General features: G+C 42.6%; 1 protein-coding gene across 4 annotated transcripts in view; it reads right to left on the reverse strand.

Moving 5' to 3' along the window:
* Rapgef2 (Rap guanine nucleotide exchange factor 2) overlaps positions 1–22,478 on the reverse strand; it is a 206,446-nt gene that overhangs the window by 10,701 nt on the left and 173,267 nt on the right. For all 4 annotated transcript variants that reach the window (XM_005344118.2, XM_013348674.2, XM_005344119.3 and 1 more), the window contains 14 exons: positions 18,031–18,183; positions 17,521–17,685; positions 16,366–16,473; positions 16,073–16,276; positions 15,855–15,963; positions 15,183–15,429; positions 12,579–12,736; positions 11,868–12,108; positions 9,881–10,264; positions 7,333–7,544; positions 7,124–7,247; positions 6,540–6,563; positions 5,306–5,529; positions 3,389–3,601 (listed from right to left, as the gene is read on the reverse strand). In XM_005344118.2, the coding sequence (XP_005344175.1) occupies positions 3,389–3,601; positions 5,306–5,529; positions 6,540–6,563; positions 7,124–7,247; positions 7,333–7,544; positions 9,881–10,264; positions 11,868–12,108; positions 12,579–12,736; positions 15,183–15,429; positions 15,855–15,963; positions 16,073–16,276; positions 16,366–16,473; positions 17,521–17,685; positions 18,031–18,183 (2,566 nt within the window). The remainder of the gene's footprint in view (positions 1–3,388; positions 3,602–5,305; positions 5,530–6,539; positions 6,564–7,123; positions 7,248–7,332; positions 7,545–9,880; positions 10,265–11,867; positions 12,109–12,578; positions 12,737–15,182; positions 15,430–15,854; positions 15,964–16,072; positions 16,277–16,365; positions 16,474–17,520; positions 17,686–18,030; positions 18,184–22,478) is intronic.

Consider the following 22,478-nt stretch of genomic DNA (forward strand, 5'->3'; position numbering starts at 1 on the left):
ACTGGACAACATTTGAATTAAGAATGAAGGCAGCACTCCCATTCCAATTCCAGATGGCCCTCAAGTCTGGATTAAGAACAAGACATTTTGGTATTTTGGAAATGTCATCTCTGAGGAAGAAGGAATTGGTGGGGGTGGGGCAAAGTAAAGGGTCAAGAGTTAACAGGAACCAACCAAGGGAAGTCAATAAAAAGGGCTCTAAAGAGTGCCGCGTCATTAATATTTGATCAAATAAAGAGAGGAGAAGGCAGGAGGCAGCCTGGTTTCTGTGGTGCACTTCAGAAGCCCAGGAGAGGTTTCCGAGGGAGAACGGAGCCAGCAGTGACATGGCACAAAAGATGGAGACAACAGACACTCATGACAGAGCAGCGAAGAAAGTCACGTTAAAATGCTTCACCGATTCAATATTCTGAGGTTGTCTTTGAAGGAGAAAGACATTTCTGCAAAGTCCTGATGGTCTGAAATTACTTTAAGGAAGGGCTGGTTTTAGTGGCTACAGACTTGACAGGCCATTAAAAAGGAGCCAACAGAATTTAATGTACCTTCTATTAGTGGTTTGAGGCTGTTCTGTTTATTTTTAAAAAGCAGGGGCTCATATATCTCAGGCTGGCTTACTCTCTACGTAGCCGACGATGACCTAGAACTTCTGATCTCTTGCCTCCACTTCCTGAGTTCTAGGATTACTGGCAATAGCAACCATACATGCTGGGCAGGCATTCTACAAACTGAGTCCATCAACAGCCCCCTTGATGCTGTTTTAGTACAATTCTATGTGTTTTTTTTAAAAAAAAAACATTCTTAAAGCAGTTCTGATTAAATGTAGCAGGTTCTAACATACACTGTATGCGTAAATAAATCCACTACATAAATGGGTAGGTCTTTTCTCTTAAAGCACTTTATTAAGCTGAGTCTGGTGGCACATCCTTTTAGCAGGTAGTCACAGGTGGTTCTCTTTAAGTTTGAAACTAACCTGGCACATGTAGTGAGACCCTGACTCAAAAACAAAAACAAAAAACAAAAAATGTTTGGTTTTGAGGTCTCAGGGATTGGAACTCAGGTTATAAGGTTTGTCGGAAAGAACCTTTATGCCCTGAGCCATTGTACTGGTCTATGAATGGGTAGTTTTGATATGAAACTATTTCCAGGATGGGTGCCCCTCCCCCCCACACACTGCAAAGACTCCCCTTAGCTCTCAGGGACTGCAGATAAAATGCTACACCTTAGCAGCCATGTTTGCTGCATCTAAGGGCTTCCACTGACGGTCTGTTTACTTTTTGAAACAGGGTTTCACTAACCATCCCCAGCTGGCCTTAAACTTAAGCAGCTCAGACAGGTGGCAAACTTACAGTCCTGCTAAATGCTGGGATTACAGGCATGGATGCCCACACCCCACAGGTGTTATCTTTTAAGGGACAAGATGCCGGGAGTGTTTAGAATGAAATTATTTCATGAAAAAGAATGGGGAAGAAACCCCCTTTTAGCTTTAAATTAGTATTTTTTTTATAATTTGACTTTAGATACATTAAACTTAATATCTTAGGATGACAGATGACATTTCACCCACATTATAAGGCTCATAAATTCAAATGAACCTAGAAGATATTTTGAGAGACATTCTCTTTGAGAAAATGGAAGACAGCTTTATATTCAGGAACGCCTACCTCACGTTAAATATAGCTAATGGGGGATTTCTAGATAAAAAGAAGAAAGACAGTCTTCCATATGCAAAGTTCAACACAGAAGAGGAGAGAGACTCTCACACAGTGGAAGGTTCGGGAATACATGTAGATTCAGAACACAGGTAATAGAAAAAATGTGTAATCCAAATTGTTTGTCATAAGATGAAGACAAGTTTGAAAGGGAAAGGAAGTCAGGTAGAGATTCCTATTTCCCCCCACACTTGGCACACGAAATGCTCACTGATCAGCAGGAGAACCCAGGTGGTACACGGTGCCCGCGTGAACTCGTGAAGTGGGAACGAGTTTCCAACTCTAACCTCATGAGCCAGCTTTAAGGTCTGCTCTACTCTCATTCTGACTGCCTGCTCTACGCATACTCAGAAGCCAGGACAGTTGTCTGGAGAGTCATTCCGCTGTGCGTTCACACAGAGAACCAGAGAGCAGGGCACTGCTCGTGGGAAGAAGATGCCAGATTTCCTGATTACTCCGGCAATAAGCTGTGGCCTCTGCCTCCTAAGTCACATATTAGTGATCAGCAATCCACCTTCGTGTCTGGCATGTGCCTTGGTTTGATCCCTAGCACCACAAAAATAGGAAAAAGAAAAAAAAATCACTTCAGACAAATAACTGAATGTCAAGATATTTTGCCTAAACTTCCATAGACTATGGGTCACATGGCAACATTTGTTTATGTGAATGAGGCAACTGCTGTACCCATTAAAGCTTAAGTCAGCAAGTGTGCAAAGTCTCCTTTGTCACTCCGTAAACTGTTATTGTCATGCATGACAGATGACCTGACAATAATGCTCCCATAGAATGGAAGACCATTTTTGCCAACTAGTCATCTACAGGGATTAATATTCAGAATATATAAAGAATATTGAACACTACAAAAATTCCACAAAAAAGACAAATACATTGAAGAGATAGTTCTTCAAAGAAGAAATGCAAAGGGCCAGTAAATACGTGGAACCCTTCAAAATCCCTAGCCATTAAGGAAATGCATATCAAACTAACAGGAAGACTCCATCTCATCTTAGTCAGAAAACTACCATCAAGAAAACAAGTGCTAGTGATGGGCTTGGAGAACCCTTGCACGCCCAGGTGGACCATCCTGGCAGCCTCTGTGAGGTCAGCATGGAAGGTCTTTGAAAACTAAACAACCCACCTATACCACCTGCGCTACCATGGTTTCCACTGCAGTCTTCACAACAGCAGAGGGATGGACCCAATACAGACACCTATCAACACACGGATAAACTATGGACACACATGTTGTGGGCCATACGAGAGAATGAAATGATGTCATTTGTAGAAAAATGGGTGGCTATTAGATATCACGATAAGTGAAATATGCAGATATACAACTATGTAGTCTAGCGGAGGACAGGGGAAGAAGAAGACATGAAAGCAGAATGGGGGCTGCTGGGAGAAGCTAACCAAAGGAGAAGTAGAACAGGAGAGGGTGACAGAGGTCACTGTGATCACAGTGTATTGTATTTATGACAAGTGTCATAGTGAAACTCATTATTTGTACAACTCATAGATGCTAAGAAAAAATGAAATTGTTTATGACTGCTTATCTTAATAGAAGATGGTCACAGAGAAATAAAATGCATTAGGCCAAGTTATCCAAGACAAACATTATTTCCTAACCTGAGAAACACGTCAGCAAATATCACCCGAGAAGCATGAGTTCAGAAACTTACCGAAAGGTGGCAGATCCTTCACTGGCACCTTCTTTCGTGAAGGGTAGAGGGACACAGCGGGCACCTGCAGTCCCTGGCTGGCTTTATGTGGTGGCTGTGGCTGTGGCTGCGGCAGCGGTTGCTGTGGCTGCACTTTCTGCTGGGGCCCTGCACGTGGAGCCACAGGGGAGGTCTCAGACTTGACAGGCTTTTTGTCTGCAGGATTCTTGGGCACTGGTAATTGTTAGGGTGAGAACAGGGCACAGGTGTCAGGATCACGTGGAGACAAGGTCAGGGCCACAGAGAACCTGCAGTAGAGCAATGGCATGGGCCCCCGCCCACTCACACCACCTCAGCAAGGTCAGAGAGGGAGGGGAAACCCCGGCTACTGAAAATGAGAACAGCAGCAGAACAAGGGGGTTCGCCTTCTGAACGAGCAATAGTGAAGAGGATTGTACTGTCAGCATCAAATAAAGTAAAAACAATGAGGATGGTTCAGTGCCAATTGGATGTTAAAAACATAAACACATGAGCCAGCAAGACGGCTTTGTAGGAGAGGATTCTGCTGCCAAGCCGAACCATCAGAACTTGACCCCTGAAACCATATGGGAGGAGAGAACCAGCTCCCACCAGCTGACCTCTAACCCCTATAGGTACAACACAGCCTTGTGGTGCCAACCATCTATGTTTTATAAACAAGCAAACAAATAAATGTTAAAAAATACATGATAAAAAATCAAAATAAGAAAATCAAGAATTGTTTTAAAATGGCATCCAGAACTTTGCCCCATCGGCGATAATGCTATTAACTGCAATCGACTTAGTATCAAATCTTCCTAGGATGGAGCATTATCCTTGAGCAGACAGCGGCCAATGCTGCTTAGCACTGTGTGGTGGGAGGTGGTTTACAGGAACACTACGTGCTATGGAAGCCTCACAGGCAGAGCTCACTGACACCAGACACTCAGAGACCAGCCACTAGGAAACTCAAGCTGCTCAAGCTCTTAGCCATGTCACATGGAACTTAAAGAGTGTCGTGGGTACAGATGTGCACTGAGTGTGTGCTAGAACCTGCAGAGGCCAGCAAAGGGCATGGGATCCTCCAAAACTGGAGTTTTTGATGGTTATGAGCCACCGTGTATTCTGGGAATTGAACAAGGGTCCGCTGCACGAACTGTGAGTGCTCTTAGCTGCTAAGTCACCTCTCCAACCCTACCTGGGTAGATTGAATCATGTGATCTCCTCAAGTTATCTACCTCATATTTCAACTGTCAAGAAGCTATAATTCAAGTTTGCCCATTAAAAGTTCCCAAAGTGTCCTAAATGAAAAATGCTTAAATCCTATCATATAGGAACAAACACAATGGAAGGTGCCCTGTATAAAGACTGGCCACATTTTCATTTTTAACAGTAATGTGTTACTGGGTTGTCCAGGCTCACCTGACCCTCCAACCTTCGCCTCCCCAAAAGCTGGAACTGCAGACGCAGACGTGTGCTACCACCATACGGGGTTCACAGCCTGGCCAGTTATTTCAAGGCTGGACACCTACAAATCTGGCTAAGATGTGGTGTGCTGTGTAGCAGGACTACTGCTTTAGTTGGCAGGTGCTGGATGCTGTCTGAGCTGAGGGAGACCCAGGAGCCAGCACACCAGTCTATGCTCCTCTGACCTGACAGCTCCTAACCAGGCTGTCCATCACTCTGGGAGTGGGGCCACAATCATCTCCATGTCCCTTGCTTATGTGCTTAGCTGTGTCAGATGAAACCAAAGGAAGGAGGTTTGAGCCCAGTGTCCCCTACTGCACTAACTTAACTGAACACAAAGACCCAGTGAAGCACAAGGACGGTGCATCCCAGGACTACCGTGTGCCTCTTGGCTGGAAGTCACCTTCCACTCGTACCATCACACAGCCTGAGCTGATTTAGGGAGGCACTCACATGTGCTGGTAGCTGGCTCACACTGCAGCGACAGTGTCTGAAGGCTCTCCTCATCCATCTCCAGCTCCAGGTTGGACAGGTACTGTTTCACTTTCCGAGCCATCTGGGCATCTTCGTACAGCTTTTTGGCATTGAGGAAGGAACTACGGCGTACCCGCTTTTTATGCCCGCCTGTCTGAGCAACATCCAGCACTGTGGCGTTCGCACTGCCCTGACTCAGAGACCTGGAAGATGAAAACCAAAAATGCAACTCTCTGGAGCACGGTGCTGGCTGGTCTACCAGACCTGTGTAAAGACTACGCTTGAAAGGTCACATGCCCCCTTCTAGTGAGTAAACTGCTACGGGACAATGTGGAAAGAGAGATGACATAAGGTTCGGTTAAAAAGGAATTATACAAAATACGTATACACAAATGTGTTTGGCATACATTCTGATCCTACCAGTAAACTCGACTTTTCATCTCACAGAGCATTCAAACTCCGTTCTCTCACAGAAGCCAGCAAACGTAACCGCACATAAAAGCTTGTGCAAGGACACTGAGTGATTCTAGAGATAATTTCAAAATTCAATTTGCTTCTTCTAATGGGAGTTAGTTTATATGAACTCAATGAAGCTCAACTACCCTGTTCACAATCACGTTCTTACTCTGTGGGTTGAATGTGAGTTTTTAAACGAGTAAATCTGTTAATACAACGGTCATGCAAACATAAATATATGGATGGAAACTATTTAGTATGTGAATTGTTAAGAATTACTTTTAAAGGGGGCTGATTTGTATAGAATGAAAACAGTAGTTAGTTGAGCTGTGGAAAGTTTGGTTTTAGGGTGTGGGGTGCCTGGTACCACCACACTGACTTCTGGATCTGTGCAATCGTTGTCTGAGTTGCACGAATTCCTCCTTCTACAAGTGTGCTTCCCTTCCCCACTTCTTTGGCTTTTTCATTTGAAAACATATAAATGATATTAAAATATAATCTTTCTGACAGCCAAGAAATATGTCTGGTCTACATTTTCCCAGAATAATCATCAATCATTTCACAGCTCCTGTGGACATGACTTCAGCAAAGCCCCACAGATTAAATCTGAAGTCAGTTTGCATCTGAAATTCTGATAGAGCAAGAGGGTTAGGAGAAAAAAAAAAAAAAACATAGCAAGCGTCAGAAAACAGAGCAGGTAAGAAAACAAGGCCATAGGCCGAGCAAGACGCGAGTGTGCAAATGCTCTGCCACTTACCCCAGACTCCGCCACTTCTTCTTCCTGCAAGTGAGAGCCACGGAGATTGAAGCATGGGTGTGGAAAGAGACAGAGAGATCACAAGCTCAGAGGGAAAGGACCAGATTTCTGGACAAGCAGTTCTAGAAGCCCACAGACATTAACTGCAGAATCGCCTCACACACACCCACTACAAACGTCTCTCTGGCTTCAGAGGCTGCTGCCTGCATTCTGCTCAGTTCCCCCACTGAATTAACCATTGCTTTTTACCGACAGATAAACAGGTTTTATAGACATTATGACAATTCTGCTCTAGTTCATACTGCTGACTGTAAGTTTCACAGCACAGTGTTGTGAAAAAATAAAAAGTAAATACTTGCACCTAACATTCAGTTAAAACTGTCCCAAGGACAAGCTCTTTGCATTTCCAGCATGTGTGCCCTGGATGGAAATGAGAGACATCATTACAAATTGAACCTTGAGGGTGATTCCCTCAGTTCATCTTAATGTAACACCTGAATTTAAGCATTCAGATTTCCCTGCTGTGGGCACGCTCACTCTAACGGTCCCAACCCCACAAATGCCATGGACTATGATGCACGTACCGAGTCCGGAACATAAGGGCAGGGTCCATGTTGACAGAGGCCATTCGGCCGACGTGACGGATTTCTTTGGCAATCATCCTCAGCTTCTCAAAGTTGACTAGTCCGTCCACTTTCGAGTCATTTCCTGAGATTAACAGAGGAGGAACAAGAAGTCACACGGTGCTCACCCTGGGCTCCCACCAGGGCAGAGCAGGTCCACCTGCGCTCACCCTCGTGGAGGAACGTGAGGTCTTTCTTGATGACAGGGAACAGGGGGATGACCGGAGGCTGTAGGTTCTGGCCGCTCAGGACGTTGCGGTACTTCGCCATGTTTCTGGAAGGATCAAACAGGTCTTGGAGGTCCTGGAACAGCTTTTCATACTTATTGGGAAGCTTTTCCCAGGTCGTTCGTAGTCTTGCCACTGGTGCCAGGTTTAGGCCACTAAGAGGGAAGAGAAGAGAAGGGAGATATGAGTAAATCATCCCCCTGGAAACAAAGGAAGACATGGCACGAAACACTTGAGTGTGTGAACTTTACATGCATGGAAATCCACAGAATCCCTAAGGTCATGTCCATCCTGCCAGGGTGGTGAGGGGCAGCTGAAAGCATTTGCCTTTATACTGCTTCCCTTTATACTGCTTCTCTTTATACTGCTTCTCTTTATGCTCTCATGACATTTCTATAGCCATTCATTCATTTGCCTTGTGTGTGTGTGTGTGTGGGGGGGTCCCCAGACATCTGCAAAGGTGAGGAGATAACTTGCAGAAGTCAGGTATCCCCTTCTAACATGTGGGTCCAGGGGTTCGATTTACGTGGCCAAGCCTGGCAGCTGGCACTTCTTTACCGGCTGGCTCTTCTGTTTTGTTTGTCTTCTATAGAGACAGGTTCTTGCTTGTAGCCCTGGCTGGCTCTTCTGACCAGGTTGGTCCCAGACTCAGTGATGTGCCTGACTCTGCCTCCTGAGGTGTGGGGCTTAAAGGCTCACCACCACAGCCAGCTGGCTAGCTCTTCTCTATGTTCTCTTGATCTGTTCACCCTCTGCTATAGCATGGATCTGAACTGGCCTCCAGGGGCCCTTGTGTGGCTCAGGCGCCCCCAGTGCATTCAGTACTGGGAGCCTGTGAAGGGAAGCTAAAGTGGGAATGGGGGCAATGCCTGTAATCCTAGCCCCGAGGAGGTTGGAGGGTCACACATTTGAGACAGACTGATCTGCAAAGCAAGACCCTGGCTCCAAAACAGGGGTGGGGAGAGTGAGTGGTGGGAGGTCCTCCTATGGAACTGGGGTAAGGCCACCCCTCTCCCATCTCTTCCTTGATTTTATGTCCCAGCTACAAACAGCTCTGTTCCACCAAATGCTCCTTCTGTGATATACTACTGCCTTACTACAAATCCAGGCACAATAGGGCCAAGGAACTGTGGGCATAAGCCTTCAAAACAACTAGCCAAAGTAAACCTTTCTTCTTTAGAAAATGATTATCTCAGGTATTTTGTTACAATAACAGACAGCTGAATAGCACACTAAGACTTAGCTGAAACCTAAAACATGGATTTTTATAATACAGAAGAAGACAAATCTATTTCTCATTGGCAAAAATACTTTGACTGCAATGGGTCTTATTTTGATTACTAAAGATGTCTGAGTCTAGTTGTAAGATTCAAACCTCATTGTTTGACACAACAATCCCTTCTGCAACAGCCTTACACATATATAGAGCAGCATTTGGTTCATAACAAGTATTTGATTTTAAAAAAATTGGGTAAATATTCCATCACAAAAATTACACTAAGTCACAAGTATGAAGATTCCAGACAGATAAAATGATTAGTAATAATCTTTAGCACCCAGGAAACTATCCATTTGCATGCCCCACCATAAGCACTTTTAAAAGGGAAGAAAGTTAACCTGGAAGATCTGTGATAATGCTGCAATGGAATCCCTTAGATATTAATATATTACCTAATCCTCTTGATATTTTGGGGGGAGTATTGTTATTTTACATAGAAAATGAGTGGTGTTCAGAGAAATTCAAATGATTTGTCAGACGTCAGAGTAAACAAGGTTGAATAAATCAATACACAAATAAATGGTACATATAGACCTTGTCTCCAAATCCTGAGAAAGTTTTAGACATTTTTTAAACTTTGATTATATGTGTACCTGTGTTGTATGGGGAGTATGTATGCCTACATATGGAGACTAGAAGTCACTATCTGATGTCTTTCCCTACTGCTCTCCATCTTAACTTCTCTCGCTGTATTCCAAGGGCACCATTTCCCATAGACTGACTGGCTAGCAAGTCCCCAGGATCTACTGTCTTGGCCTCCCCAGAGCTTGGGTGAAAACCACACTATGCTTGGCTTCTATGTGGGTGCTGGGGATCTGAACTCGGGTCTGTAAGCTTGCACGCTTCGCCCACTGAGCCATCTCCCTAGTCACCAAGAGAGTTTAAAGTAAGGCATAAGAAATCGAGGCAGGCATAGTGGCACACACCTATAATCCCAGCACTTAGGAAACAGAATCATGGGTTCCATGCCAGTCTGGGTTACTTACAGGGACAGACACCTCCTACCCCCCAAGCTCTGGAGGGAAAGAAAAGATTTAGAATCAGAAGAAAGGGCTGCTTAATGAATCAATTATAACCTAGTGCTTATGCGGCCTTATGTTACATACCAGCAATACACACACAGTATCAATTATGAATTATGGATTGCTATTATTTCTGTAATTACATGGTGCTCCAAGCAGAATCAACTGTACCGAGAACAGATACTCTTACCTGATGATCGCAAACATGGAGTTAAAATTCTTGCATTCCCGACAGTGTAGGGCGATCTTGATGAAATGCTTAATGATCTTCATTCTCTTCAGCTGGTTCGTTTCTCGCAGGATTTCGGAAGCCACCCAAAATGTTTCCTGGTTAATGACTTCCTCAAATTTCTTCAGGTTGGCACAGCTGGTTTTTGACTTGAGTTTAAATAAATCATCTATGTATTCAGTAGGCTCAATGTTGCGGAAGAGCTCAAAGTTCCTCATAGAGAGCTGTGTGGCGACCTCCACGGTGCTGAGCTGAAGGAGAGAGATGTGGCTCTCCCGTAACAGCTCCTGGGCGTCCTCATCTGAGCAGAGCGTTTCTGTTTCCATGTTGTTTTTCAGATAGTACCTGAAAGAAACAGAAACCCCTTAGACGCCAGGCTGAGCAGGGAGTCTGTGGTCCTCCTTCCCGGAACACTGCTAGTTCCTGGGGGACGAAAGGGGTGGGGAAGAATTAAGAGAACGATGTAAGAGTTCTTTTCATCCAGCCTGGGGGTGTAGATGCCTCTCCAGCCACCAGGTCACTGTCACCACCTGGTGACGGTCACCACCTGGTGACGGTCACCTACTCAGCAGGTGAGTGGAACTGAACAAACCATGGGGGCTTCCTCTCTGCCGGTCCTGTAGTTCTGTTTGTTTTTCCTGCCATCGAAATACTTTTAGCTTGTTTATCAAAGGTGACAAAAGACAGCTCTTTTCCTGACTAGATATAAACATCAGCTCAAGGGCATAAGTTAGTTCCCAGAGAGGCGGGAATCTGACAATTGCTAGGTCCATACTAGCTCAATCTATGTTTATTCTTTCATTTAATGATTAGCAACTTACTAGCTGAGCTGGCAAAATGGTTAAATGGGCAGAGGGGACTTGTCATGCAAACCCAGGGACTTACAACGTTGTCTTCTGATCTCCACACCCATGCTGTGGCATATGTGACCCCCCACCAATATTGGGAGGGAAGTGACCTAACACAATTTATTTTCCTCTGTGACCTAAAATCAGATTTTTTAGTTTTAAGATTTCTTTACATGTGTGAGTGTTTCTCTTCCATGTATGTGCCCAGGGCCCTCAAAAGTCAGAAGGCATAGGCTCTCCTGGGACTGGATGGTTGTAAGCCATCACGTGGGTGTTAGAAACAAAACCCAGCTCCTCTGTAAGACCAGCAGGTGCCCCTGACTGCTGAGTCATCTCTCCTGCTCTAAGATTTTAATTTTCAAATATTTAGATTTTCATGAAACTCATCCAGGGAAGTGGGAGACATCACCCCAACTTGTCACAATAGAAAGTAGGCATCTAAAGCCTCATGGCTAGTCAATATGGACAGTACTGTGACCCTTTTAAGGAACTCACTGAAAATAGTTTGCTCTGTAGCTTCTCCCATCCTGGTTTTGGCAGGCAAACGCCTTCTCCAAGTGAAACTATAAACGAAGACATAGAACAAGTACAGTGGGGCTCCCAATCGGTCTTTTAATACTTCGTTACTTGACGTGTACAGGTTAGTGTTCCCCACTGTGGTTACCCTGATAGCCTGAATAATGGGAAGCATGAAGCTGAAACTCAGTGAAGATTTGTTGCAATTACAGATCTTTATGCCGAGGATGCCTGACCTCTGACCCCCAAAAAAGTACTTATCAGTGTTGGGGCTGGAAATAAAAGTGACAAAGGGCAAGGAAGTGACCGTCACAGGTAGAAAACAGGAGGTCTGAATGTCATGGTTTAGACCCATACCATGAAAGACTCAAGAACAATGACATCGCATAGAAAACTAGAGAGGAGAAAAAAAGAAACAAAAAACCAAGCTATTCATCTTACTAATTTCCCTTGAGTGGAAGAGTGCTTGGCAAGGCCTTGGGTTCAAGTTTTACCACTGTAAAAACAAAGCAACAACAGCAAATGGGTTGTCTTTCACCCTGGATGTAGGCGCAGAGAGTAAAGGGTACCGTGAGAGACAGTACCTTCCGCTCAGCTGTATCCTGTCGGCAAGCTTGGAGAGCTGGTCTGGGAGTCGCCGTTGTTTGATAACTCCCTCTGGTGTGACAGAGACCTCGCACAGAGAATACTGGTCTGGGGTGGCAGTGACGGCAAACTCTCGGATGGCCTGGATGACCACTTCCTTGGCCGTGGTGTCCTTACTGATCATGATGTACCGGCTTTGCTGGTCAGCCTTGAAAACTCTGAGCACCTGATCTGGCAAGTCTGGGGCAGGAAAAGGCACACAGTGTTAGCAGACAGCAACACAATCCAAGTAACACACCCATCCCTCCTGGACAGAGTTGTGACATGCTAACTGCAAAACGCGTCTTCCCCGACAGATAGCTGCGTGGCTAACAGACAAATTCAAACAGGGAGCACATACACAAGATGCCATGTGAGCATCAAAGAAAAATGTACAGCTAAAGTTATTATTTATTATAAGGAAAAGCCTATTATTTACTTAATGTAACTTAATAATAAATGTATGGTATGCTATTCATTTTATCGCATACAAAACAGGTTTAGCCACACCAAAACGATTTTCCAATGGACTGGTCCCAATGTTCGGAGTTTGAGCTTCGTTCTGACTCTGGGTGAATGATAACATCCATGCCAAACCAAACACGCATACTGTGCCACTTCTACAGTTGAAAGGCAGGTCACCGAGAAAGCTGCACGTCTCTGGGGCGTACCTGGAGTCGTGCTGAAGTCCAGAATCCGGTGATGTGACTGCAGCAAGTCAGGGTTGCTTGATGACAGCGTTCCACTGACAGGCAGGGCAGCTGGGATGTGTTTGGTCTGCCTCAGGCCCACGATGCTGTCATCCTGAGACTGCCCAATCCCAATATCGCTGAGAAGAGTGGATTTTAAAACATAAATTACAATCAAGGTAAAGGCTCTCAGGCATTACGGATCATGAAATAAGTCATTTTCATTTAAACTTGCAATTAATGTAAAAATGTGAAAAATGGCAAAACACACTCAGCCCAATTCACTCTCTCTTAAACATACAGTAGGTTTCTCTAAAACCTGTCTTTTTAATGAGCCATAACCATAACCAGTATTTATTTTTCTTAGAATAAAAACACGGCAGAGAAGATGTGTCTTTAATGAATGAATGGGGATGAATCTAAGACAAGCCCCGTGGGAGAGAGCCCACTTGAGTTCACTCCACCAAGAGCTCAGCAACAGTGGACACAAATGCTTTTAAGATCTGATCTTCAAGATGAAGGAACTGAGGGGAAAGAAACCTCAAACTGCCCTACTTCAGTGTTTTAGGTAGACAGAAAGATCACCATGACATCTCAGCGTGAGGAATCCCTGACACATCGCTTGATGACAGAGCATAAGTGTGTAGCAGGCAGGGACACACTTTCTGGTTGTGGGGCACTTGCAGTGCACATGCAGTGATGTCTAATTTGCTGTTCAAAGGTTTTAGTTATGCATTTAAATTCTCCAGAAAATTACGAGCAGTACTGATGGCTACAGACTCCTTTCTATTTATAGAAAGATAGCTCTGTGGTCACTTGTGTGTTTGTGCAATGCCTTGCACCACAGCTGGGGGAGGGCTGTGGGGCTAGAGCCTCCTGCTTGTGCCTCTTGAGCGGGGATCACAAGTGTGCACCGCCACACCTCACTTGTAGGTAATGATTGAAATATGACTTGGCAGCCTACAAAATTATTTCTTGATTGAAAGATCAACTGTTTCCAAAAGGAAGCATACAATAAAACAAGTATACAGCAAAAGAATAACTAGATCATATGCATTTAAATGTCTATAGTTATAATTGCATGAATACCCTGAGACAAAAAAAATCTAATAAAATTGGGATATAAATTAAGTTATCATAAATAAGGAAATTTTAGTGTAAATTCTCCTTCACAAATAGGAAAGCTCAGGACAGAAATAACTCTATTTAGACATGCATAGTTGGGCATATAAAGCCCTGAAATACTAATGTTCTGTGAATGATAAAAAGTCTTTACATTGGTGGAATTTTATTTTTTGTTCACATAAATGTCCTTGTTAAAAATATGAGGATATATGACACAACACAATTACTGTGGGTACAACAAAGGTTGCCTGGCCAGGTCACTCATGGTAGAAATGGCCGTGATCATTAGGACTCGCCAGCACAACCTTTAATATTCACAGACACAAGGCTATTCTTGGGCTTAAATTTTGCATGTTTGATGCGAAATCTAACTGAGAAACACCCCTCCTTGGACACATCCTCTTGTCTAGTTTCTCCAGCTGGCTCACTGTTACTGAAACAAGTCTGCTGACTAATCCTTTCTTCCTTTGGGTTCATTGGGCTTTCTTGCTCAACTTACTTGGCATCCCAGTTTGAATTCTACCATGCTTACGACCTGCTTCTTTCTCTATACACATCACATATACACCCCGATACACAGTAATTCATGCTCACCCTGGGCAATTCACCAGTCTCTAGCACCTCAGCTTCTGTAATGCAGGCAACATGAGGGTGGGGATAGACCAAGTATACCACTAGAAGATTTCACTAACCTACTAGGTTATTACTTTGGTGAACACAGTAATAAAGGGGGCACCTGGCTCAGAGGTGGAGTGTTTAACGTGCTCAAGGCATGTTAACCCCAGAACTTCATACACATGTGCTGATGTGCAGACAAGTTGAAGCAGTAGTCAGCACTACATCAAGGTGATTACATCATGGCAGATCTCCAGCTTTCTGAGCCTGCACTTAACTAGACTCTCCGTTGAGCACTGATTTCTCCAACTGTTTTGGTGTAGGAGGTCCTTCTGTCGATGTGTTGCTTTTATTGGTTAATGAATAAAGAACTGCCTCGGCCTGTTGATAGGGCTGAGCAGAGCAAGCAAGGTAGGGAAACTAAGCTGAATGCTGGGAGGAAGAAGAGCAGAGTCAGAGAGAAGTCATGGAGCTGCCAGAGACAGACGCAGGGCTGACTGGAAGATGCAATGATTGACGAATAAAGAGGAGAGAGTGTAGAGGGGACACCAAGAAACATGGAAGCTAACAGCATAAACACTTAAATCATGGGGCAGGCAGGATATCAACAAACCCCTATAAGAAGTTCAAATGAAGACATGCTCACCTGCCTCTCGTGAAAACTGGGAGCGGGCAGGCAAGCGGCAAAGCAGAAATAAGCAAACTCAACTGTCTCCTATTGTTTCTAAGACCCTTCGCTGAAGAGATGTTTACTAAACTCTTAGGCAAACACACACTCCATCAACACTTCTGTGTATCTCTCTATGGAACGCAATCAAGCATGGTTCTGAGAACAACTCAACATACTTGTATGGTTTCTGAGGTAAGATGCTGATCCGGGTCTTGTCGAGTATTTTCTTTAGCTTGTTTCTCCCTCCCACAGTGTTGGCTTTACTTTTCTTGTTGACTTTTTCAAGACCGATCACCTGCTCCACGTCAACAGCAAGGTCTGGTATGGAGTAGCGGCTGGCTTTCTTAATGTCTCCAATTTTAGGGAGGTGAGGGGCACCGTTTCTTTTTTCTTCAGATAATCTTGTCAGAAGTTCTTTAAATACTAAAACACAAACACCAAAGGCTATCAATCACAAAAACGGAAATGATGCTGGGCTAATGGTGCAGTTTGCAAATACAGGAGTACAGACTAGCTCTAAAAACTAAAACACTATAGAAACACTAGTCTCTATCCAAATGAGACTAAGAAAGAAAGTCCTCCCATCTGTGAGGTGATTGTATTCTTCAACAGAAGACAGGTTTATATTGATGGGCCAATACAATCACCCCCTGGGTCCTCAAGTTGAGACATTTTTATCTAAATGCAATTATATACTTACATAAAGAATTCTGTATTATGTACTTTAGCATGGCCCTAGAAATACTAGAATCCTGACTGGCTTACTATTTATAGAAATTACTTCTTCCAGGATTAAGATCTAAATGTAAAAACAAAACAAAAGCAGTCTTAGTTTGCAGAATACTTACCAAATAAGTTTGTTTTCACAGTGATGGACAGGTGTGTGTTATTTCTAAGAATTTCCATTGCCTTTGAAAGCTGGATATTTTCAAAATTTTGACCATTTACTTCTAATATCTAAAAGTGAAGTCATAAAATTAACGTCAGTTAATTTTTTTAATGACTGATTAAAAAAAAAAGGTTCTGAAATTCATTCCCACTTATACCCAGAGGTGAGTCTGCTCACCTGATCCCCACGCTTCAAGCCAGCTTCAGTTGCTTTGCTACCCGAGTCAACGCTGTCCACAAAGATGCCGAAGCCCTTTTCCGAGCCTCCCAGTAAGATGAAGGGCAGGGGGGCTTCCCGGGACGGCTTTGTCAGTGTCATCAACCTGCGCTTTGCTTTAGCAGCACACGCAATGTTCAACAGCCTCAGATGGCCACCCATTTTCTGCAAGAGTTCAGGGAGAGGTGCATCAACTCGGGGACAAGCAGAGGAAGACACACTTCACACAATTCATAAAAACTCACAAATGTTACCTCTCTTTCCAGATTATTTTCAAATTCTTCTAGAAATCGAGTCATTGCGGGATCTCCTTCGAAGTCATTGAAGTGATTATTCACCCATAGTAATACTACACGTGTCACCTACAAAAGCATGGAGTCCAGGACGTGTTAGTTTTAGTGCTGAAGATTTAAAAATACACAACTTTAAACAATTTACCAAATAATATTGAACAGGAAAATTAAAAGAATAAAGCCTTAAACATGAATTTTACACATGTAAAAAAATGACCTCAAGGACTGGGGAAACACTCAGCTTGATAAAGCAGCTTGCTATGCAAGCATGAGGACAAAGTTCGGATCCACAGTAAACACTTAGAAGCTAGGTGTGCCTATGCAGCAGGACCACCCTAGGGGCTCACTGGCCAGTCAATCTAGACCACATCAGTGAGCTCCAGCTTTAGTGAGAAACTCTGCCTCAAAAAATAAGGTAGAGGGTAATAGAGGAAGTTGTTTTGCCCTGGATCTTTGAACCTTTGGAGATGTATATCCTACATTATTTTATTTTCAAAATATATTTGAAAGAAGTCTAAGTAAAAGCAAATGTAATTAAACCAAAATACCTTAGTGCAAAATTAGATAGAAAGTCAAAAGTATAAGCAGCAGATAAGAAAAAGACTAGACAGATAAGAAAAACAAATGGTAATAATCTAGAAGGATCTGTGGGGAAGGGCTGTCAAGGAAGGAGCCAACACTACTATGTGCAACACATCTCCCAGTATGGCCTTGACAGAGCTTGAAAAACTTGCTGGACAGTGAGTTCAGAAGGGGGTCCCAAGGCCTTCAGCAGCACAGGAGGATAGACTGCTCCAGAGCTACACCAAACCTCTACCATCCACCTGGTAGACACTGGCCACCACACCAGTGGCAGAGCCTATGGAATGCAGACACACTGGTTTTGTTTTACCACATTACCAAGGGACCGACATGCTGCCCTTGCTTTTAAAGTAAAAAAAAAAGATTACTGAAACTGAGAGCTTAGAAATCTATAAGAATTAATATCTGCATCATTTATCAATTCTTTTTTTCTTAAAAAACATTCGTGTTTCATTAAATTAATTTGAACATAACTGATGTTCCAAATTTTATCTTTAGTAGTTGACATTTGGACACTAAAATAGAACTTCCAACCTTATCCCTGAGGCTCGGGTCATTGAACCACTCCAATAACTTCTTTCCCACTTCCATAGGGCTGGAAAGGAAAGTCCGGTATGTCAACAGGAAGTCTTCTATGAACGTTGGATCCACTACGGAATGCTCTTCCACCAAATGCATGGTCAGCCTTTCCGAGGTCCCCTGCAACCGATAAAGTCTAGTCACCAGTATGAATGGGTCACTGATATGGCACTCTGATGTCAAACTGTTCACGTCAAACAAGCTAGTTTGCAAGATGGGTAACTAATCAGCTGCCATTAACCAACCAGTAACTAGTACGAGGATTAACCTTGTTGGCAAAGGGAGCAGGGAGGGCAGGAATGAGAATGAGTTTAATGACACATATTATGCAAATGCCACAACAAAACCATTATTTTGTTTGACAACTAAAACAATTAGGACAAGGAAGAAAAAGAAAAGAAAGAAGTCACAAGAAACTAAACAGCAGAGCGCTCTTCCCTTTGGCAGGGCGCCTCTTTATCCTACCTTGATGACGATGTGGCCCTTCCTTGTTCCTGTCCGATCCAGTTCTCGGTGCTCCTTCACCATTACAATCTCTCCTTCCTCCTCAACTTTCTGCATGTTCTTTTCTACTTGGTTCAAAATACGGCAGTAATCTTGCTGGGCAATGCAGACAAACTAGAAGAAAATGGAAGTCACGTGTCAATGATAAAGCGCTTGCGAAAGAGCTACCTGCCTAATAACTCAGTTTTAATTATTTAATACTGACATTTCCCCTGTCTTACTTTCTCTTACTTTCTAAATCAATGCAGGAATGAACCTTAATCAGACTTCTCTGCTTTGAATGCATTTCCCCTTTGGTTTATTTTTTTTAAGTTTATATTTTATTTTTTTTAAAATAAAACAATCTAAAAACTCAAAAGCCCTCTTTCATTTTCAGCTAGGAAACACTGGTAGAGAGAAGACAATCCTAGGGCAAACACGGTAAAAACAACTACCATTTGGCTCTATACACTATGAACATGTTAAAAGAGGACAAAAATAGTAGTTTTGATTAGAGATTAAGACATTCAAATGTCTGTATATTGGGGTAAATATGTAACTGTGCTAATTGCTTACATGGACAACAATTTTAGTAACCATCTTGCTTTGAAGAAGGTCGGAGATGAAGCCATGTATTTATTATATTTCAGATTGTTACTTGTAGCTTGTATTACAGGTAATCCTTGCTCTTAAAAGGAAAAGTTAACAGTGGGATATTATCTCAGGGTAATAACTCCATGGCCCGTGCACAGGCAGAGGCCAGGGTTATGTGGTATATGCAGGCGTGCTGCAGAAGACACAGGAGGACATGTGTGTTCCTCTATCACCCTCTACCTTACTCCACTGAAACAAGGTCTCTCAATGAATGAACCTGGAGCTTGCAGTTTTTGTGCTAGGTGGGTGGCCAGCAAGTGCCAGGGGTTCTCCTGTTTCCAGACCACCCTTCTAGGCTGGGGTTACAGGTACCCATGGCCACACCCAACTTATTACATGGGTGACAGGATGACAAACTCATGTTTGCACGGCAAGTGCTCTTCCACAATGAGCCAATGACTCAGCCCCTGTATATGTATGTATATATTATATATAACATATTAATATATATATATATTAATTTGAGTTAGGATCTCACTCTGCAGAGCATGTTGCTCTCAAATTCCTTAGCATTCCGAGTGTTAAAATTAAAGATACAGGCTACCATAACCTGGATCAATTAGAAGTTTATTTTATGGCTAAAAATACATTATAGAAATCACTTGCTACACAAAATAACCAAAGGTTGGTATGGAGTCAAGAGCAGGTATTCCAGCATATAAAAACCACCATGTTCCTTAAAGTTTCAGTAGTTAAAAATGAAAACTTTTAGTTTTAATTTCCACATAGTGGATGTATGAAATTTCTGTTTCTCTTTTAATATGATAAAGATGAAAAGGTGGTCATTACATTTACATGCATAGTAGATAAAATATTCAATTATTGAAAATTATATTTTAAAGGTGTTGTGTTCCTGAGGAGATGAGAAGAAATGCCTATTTTTCCCACATAGGGTAACAACAACAGACCACCAAAGAAAGTAATCCCCTCAAGTCTAGTTTAACAAAATACTGACTATATAGATTTGTGTTACTTAGAAGTATGAATGAGGGGTTACATATAGAAAGATGAATGGCTTACCAGCTGCTACACTACTGGAGAAAATGTTTTCCTTCCCTAGCAACAGTTACTAGCTTATGAATCTTTAAGAAGGGGTAGGGCCTTATGAGCCACTCCCAACCCACCATCTAACACTGATGGGCCCATGATGTGGGATTCCTTTCTGTATGCTGTGAATGTTTTATCACCATTGGTTAATAACGAAGGTGTTTGTGCCAATGGTTTAGCAGAATATAGCCAGGCTAGAAGAGCTATATAGAGAGAGTAGGCAGAGTCATAAAGACACCATGTAGCTGCTCCAGGAGACAGATGCTGGGACCTTGCCAGGTAAGCCACAGAGTCGTGGCAATTCACAGATGAACAGAAATGGGTTAATTCAAGATGTAGGAGCTAGCTATGAATACGCCTAAGTCATTGGCCAAGAAAGTGTTGTAATTAATACAGTTTCTGTGTGATTATTCGGGTCTGAGCAGCCAGGAAATGAACAGGCAGTCTCCGCCTACAGACCCAGTCCTGAGCAGGACTTCTGCAAGTGTGAGAGAGGGCCTAAGAGAGAACACTAGCCCAGGACAGTGTTCCACAATGGGACAGTCAGCGTTCTGGTTAATATTCACAACTCTACATCAACTGTCTAAAACTGTGATACTAAATATGGCACTAATAATCCTAATGAGAGCAGTCATGTGACATCATGATCATGACAAGGTCATCTTAGACATTTCTCAACTTATTATCCTAATCATGTATACTCCCCTACCTCAAAGGAGAGGGCAAACAGCTCCCTGTCTTATGTAAACACGCACATTAAAACCCTGGAGAAAACCAGGATAAGATACAATTATTATTTCTGAGCAATGCAAACTATGGATGATGTTCATTCTCTTTAACACAGTGCTCTGTATTTCAGTATGTTCAACAGTCATTGTTCAGCTAGAGAAGAGATAATGTAGGGAGATCCCAATGCCTCCTCTTTCAGCTCACTAATTCTTCTACGAAGCATTTAGAAACCAAAGTTAAAAATTCCAAAGCTACAAAAAATATTACCAGTTCAACTAGATTGTGAAATACAAATAATAACAATAAAAACCTCATTTCTACAATGCTGACCATGATAGGTATGTGCATGTTTTTAATAGGTCATACATGTTCTCTTAAAGGTATTTTCATTTCTTTTTAAAATAGAGTAACAATGAATTCCTGAATTTCTACAGAATATTAAGAAAGGTTTTTGTCTTCAAATAATTTTAAATAGTCATTTTTAAATTTAGTTTTGAAAAACATAATTAAATCATTTTTCCCATTTATGTTCTAAAAATACATGGGTAAGCTAAAATAAATAAGTAGATGTATGAAGGAAAATGCTTTTTGAAGATCAATATACTAAAATTAATCTTCACTAAAGATTAAAGGAAATTAGAATAAGTCTGATTTGAAATTCTTATTATCTAGACAAACATTTGGTATTTCTTCAGTAGCAAATTAAAATAAGATCCAAAAAGAAGACAAAAATAACTTGAACTGAATTTCTAATATGGACATATAGAACTGGTTTCTAAAAAATGGATTTCTTTTTAGAATCTTCTTTCCTAGTTACTGAGTTTTGCATTAAGAAGTTATAGACATAGCCCTGTTCACAGTCAGTGGACAGCAGCGCACTCGGAAGACTCCAACCCTGCCAGTTACCAAGGTGAAGTCTGGACACCCGGGCAGAGGATGGGTGAAGAAGGGGGAGGAAACCAACCCTGTCCACTCCTTAGTGAGCACAGTGCGCCTGGGAGGCTCCAGTTCCACCTGCTGTCTTGGTGAGGCCTGTATATCAGCAGGCCCTAGCCCTAGTTGCTGCCCTGCTAATGATAACAAGCTAGTGTCTACTGAACAAGTAAATACTCACTTTGATAGGGTAAGCAGAGATAAAGAGTAAATCAATTCAACCCGTGACTAGCTCCAGATGCACAATTTCCACTCAAACCACAAGCAGTGCAGAAAGCCAGGCGATCTGACTCCTACAGTGAAGCCTGCAGTGAACAACTAGACCACCACAAAAGAATTTAGAATTTTAAGCTCAGAGACCTCACAGAAGCAAACAAATTCTTAAGAGAACTCAAGAGAACCTACATAGAAACGTAAGTCAGTCTGCAGTATGAAAGAGGAATCCAGTAAGGAGACAGAAATACAAAAACTACTGGCGATGAGAAAGGGAAAACCATTAAGAAGTCAAATACGAAACCTCTGAGTAAAGGCCTACCACCACCCTCTAAACCTGACGAAGCAGAAGCGTAAGAGAATCTCAACAAGGACAAAGATAAATGAAAACACATTAGAGCTTGATTTTCAAGAATTTAGGATACCATGACAAGATTAAAGGTAACAGTCACAGTTATAAAAGAGGGCAATGAATTCCTTTTCAAAAGCATAGAGAGCATTTTTTCCTTAGACAAAGAACTGTTTCTCCAGGTACAGAAACTATTTAGAACACCAGAGAAGAGCAATAAATAAATAAGCCTTTCCCTCATCATGTTATGATCAATCCACCAAATATTCAGAACAAATATATGAATGTGGATATAGATAAACAGCAGCAAAAAGAAAGCCAGGCCCATCAGAGAAACAGCAGGTTTCTCCACAGAAACTTGAGAAGCCAACTGTCCACCTAGGCTATTCTACCCACCAAAGCTATCAGTGCCACTGATGGGGAAAGGAAAACTTAGCATGGTAAAAAAGGCTTTAATGAGTGAATGGCCACTGAACGAGCTCTACAGAAGATAATGAAGGAATTC

Source organism: Microtus ochrogaster, chromosome 1 (genome assembly GCF_000317375.1).
Source record: "Microtus ochrogaster isolate Prairie Vole_2 chromosome 1, MicOch1.0, whole genome shotgun sequence".
NCBI classification, from domain to species: domain Eukaryota; kingdom Metazoa; phylum Chordata; class Mammalia; order Rodentia; family Cricetidae; genus Microtus; species Microtus ochrogaster.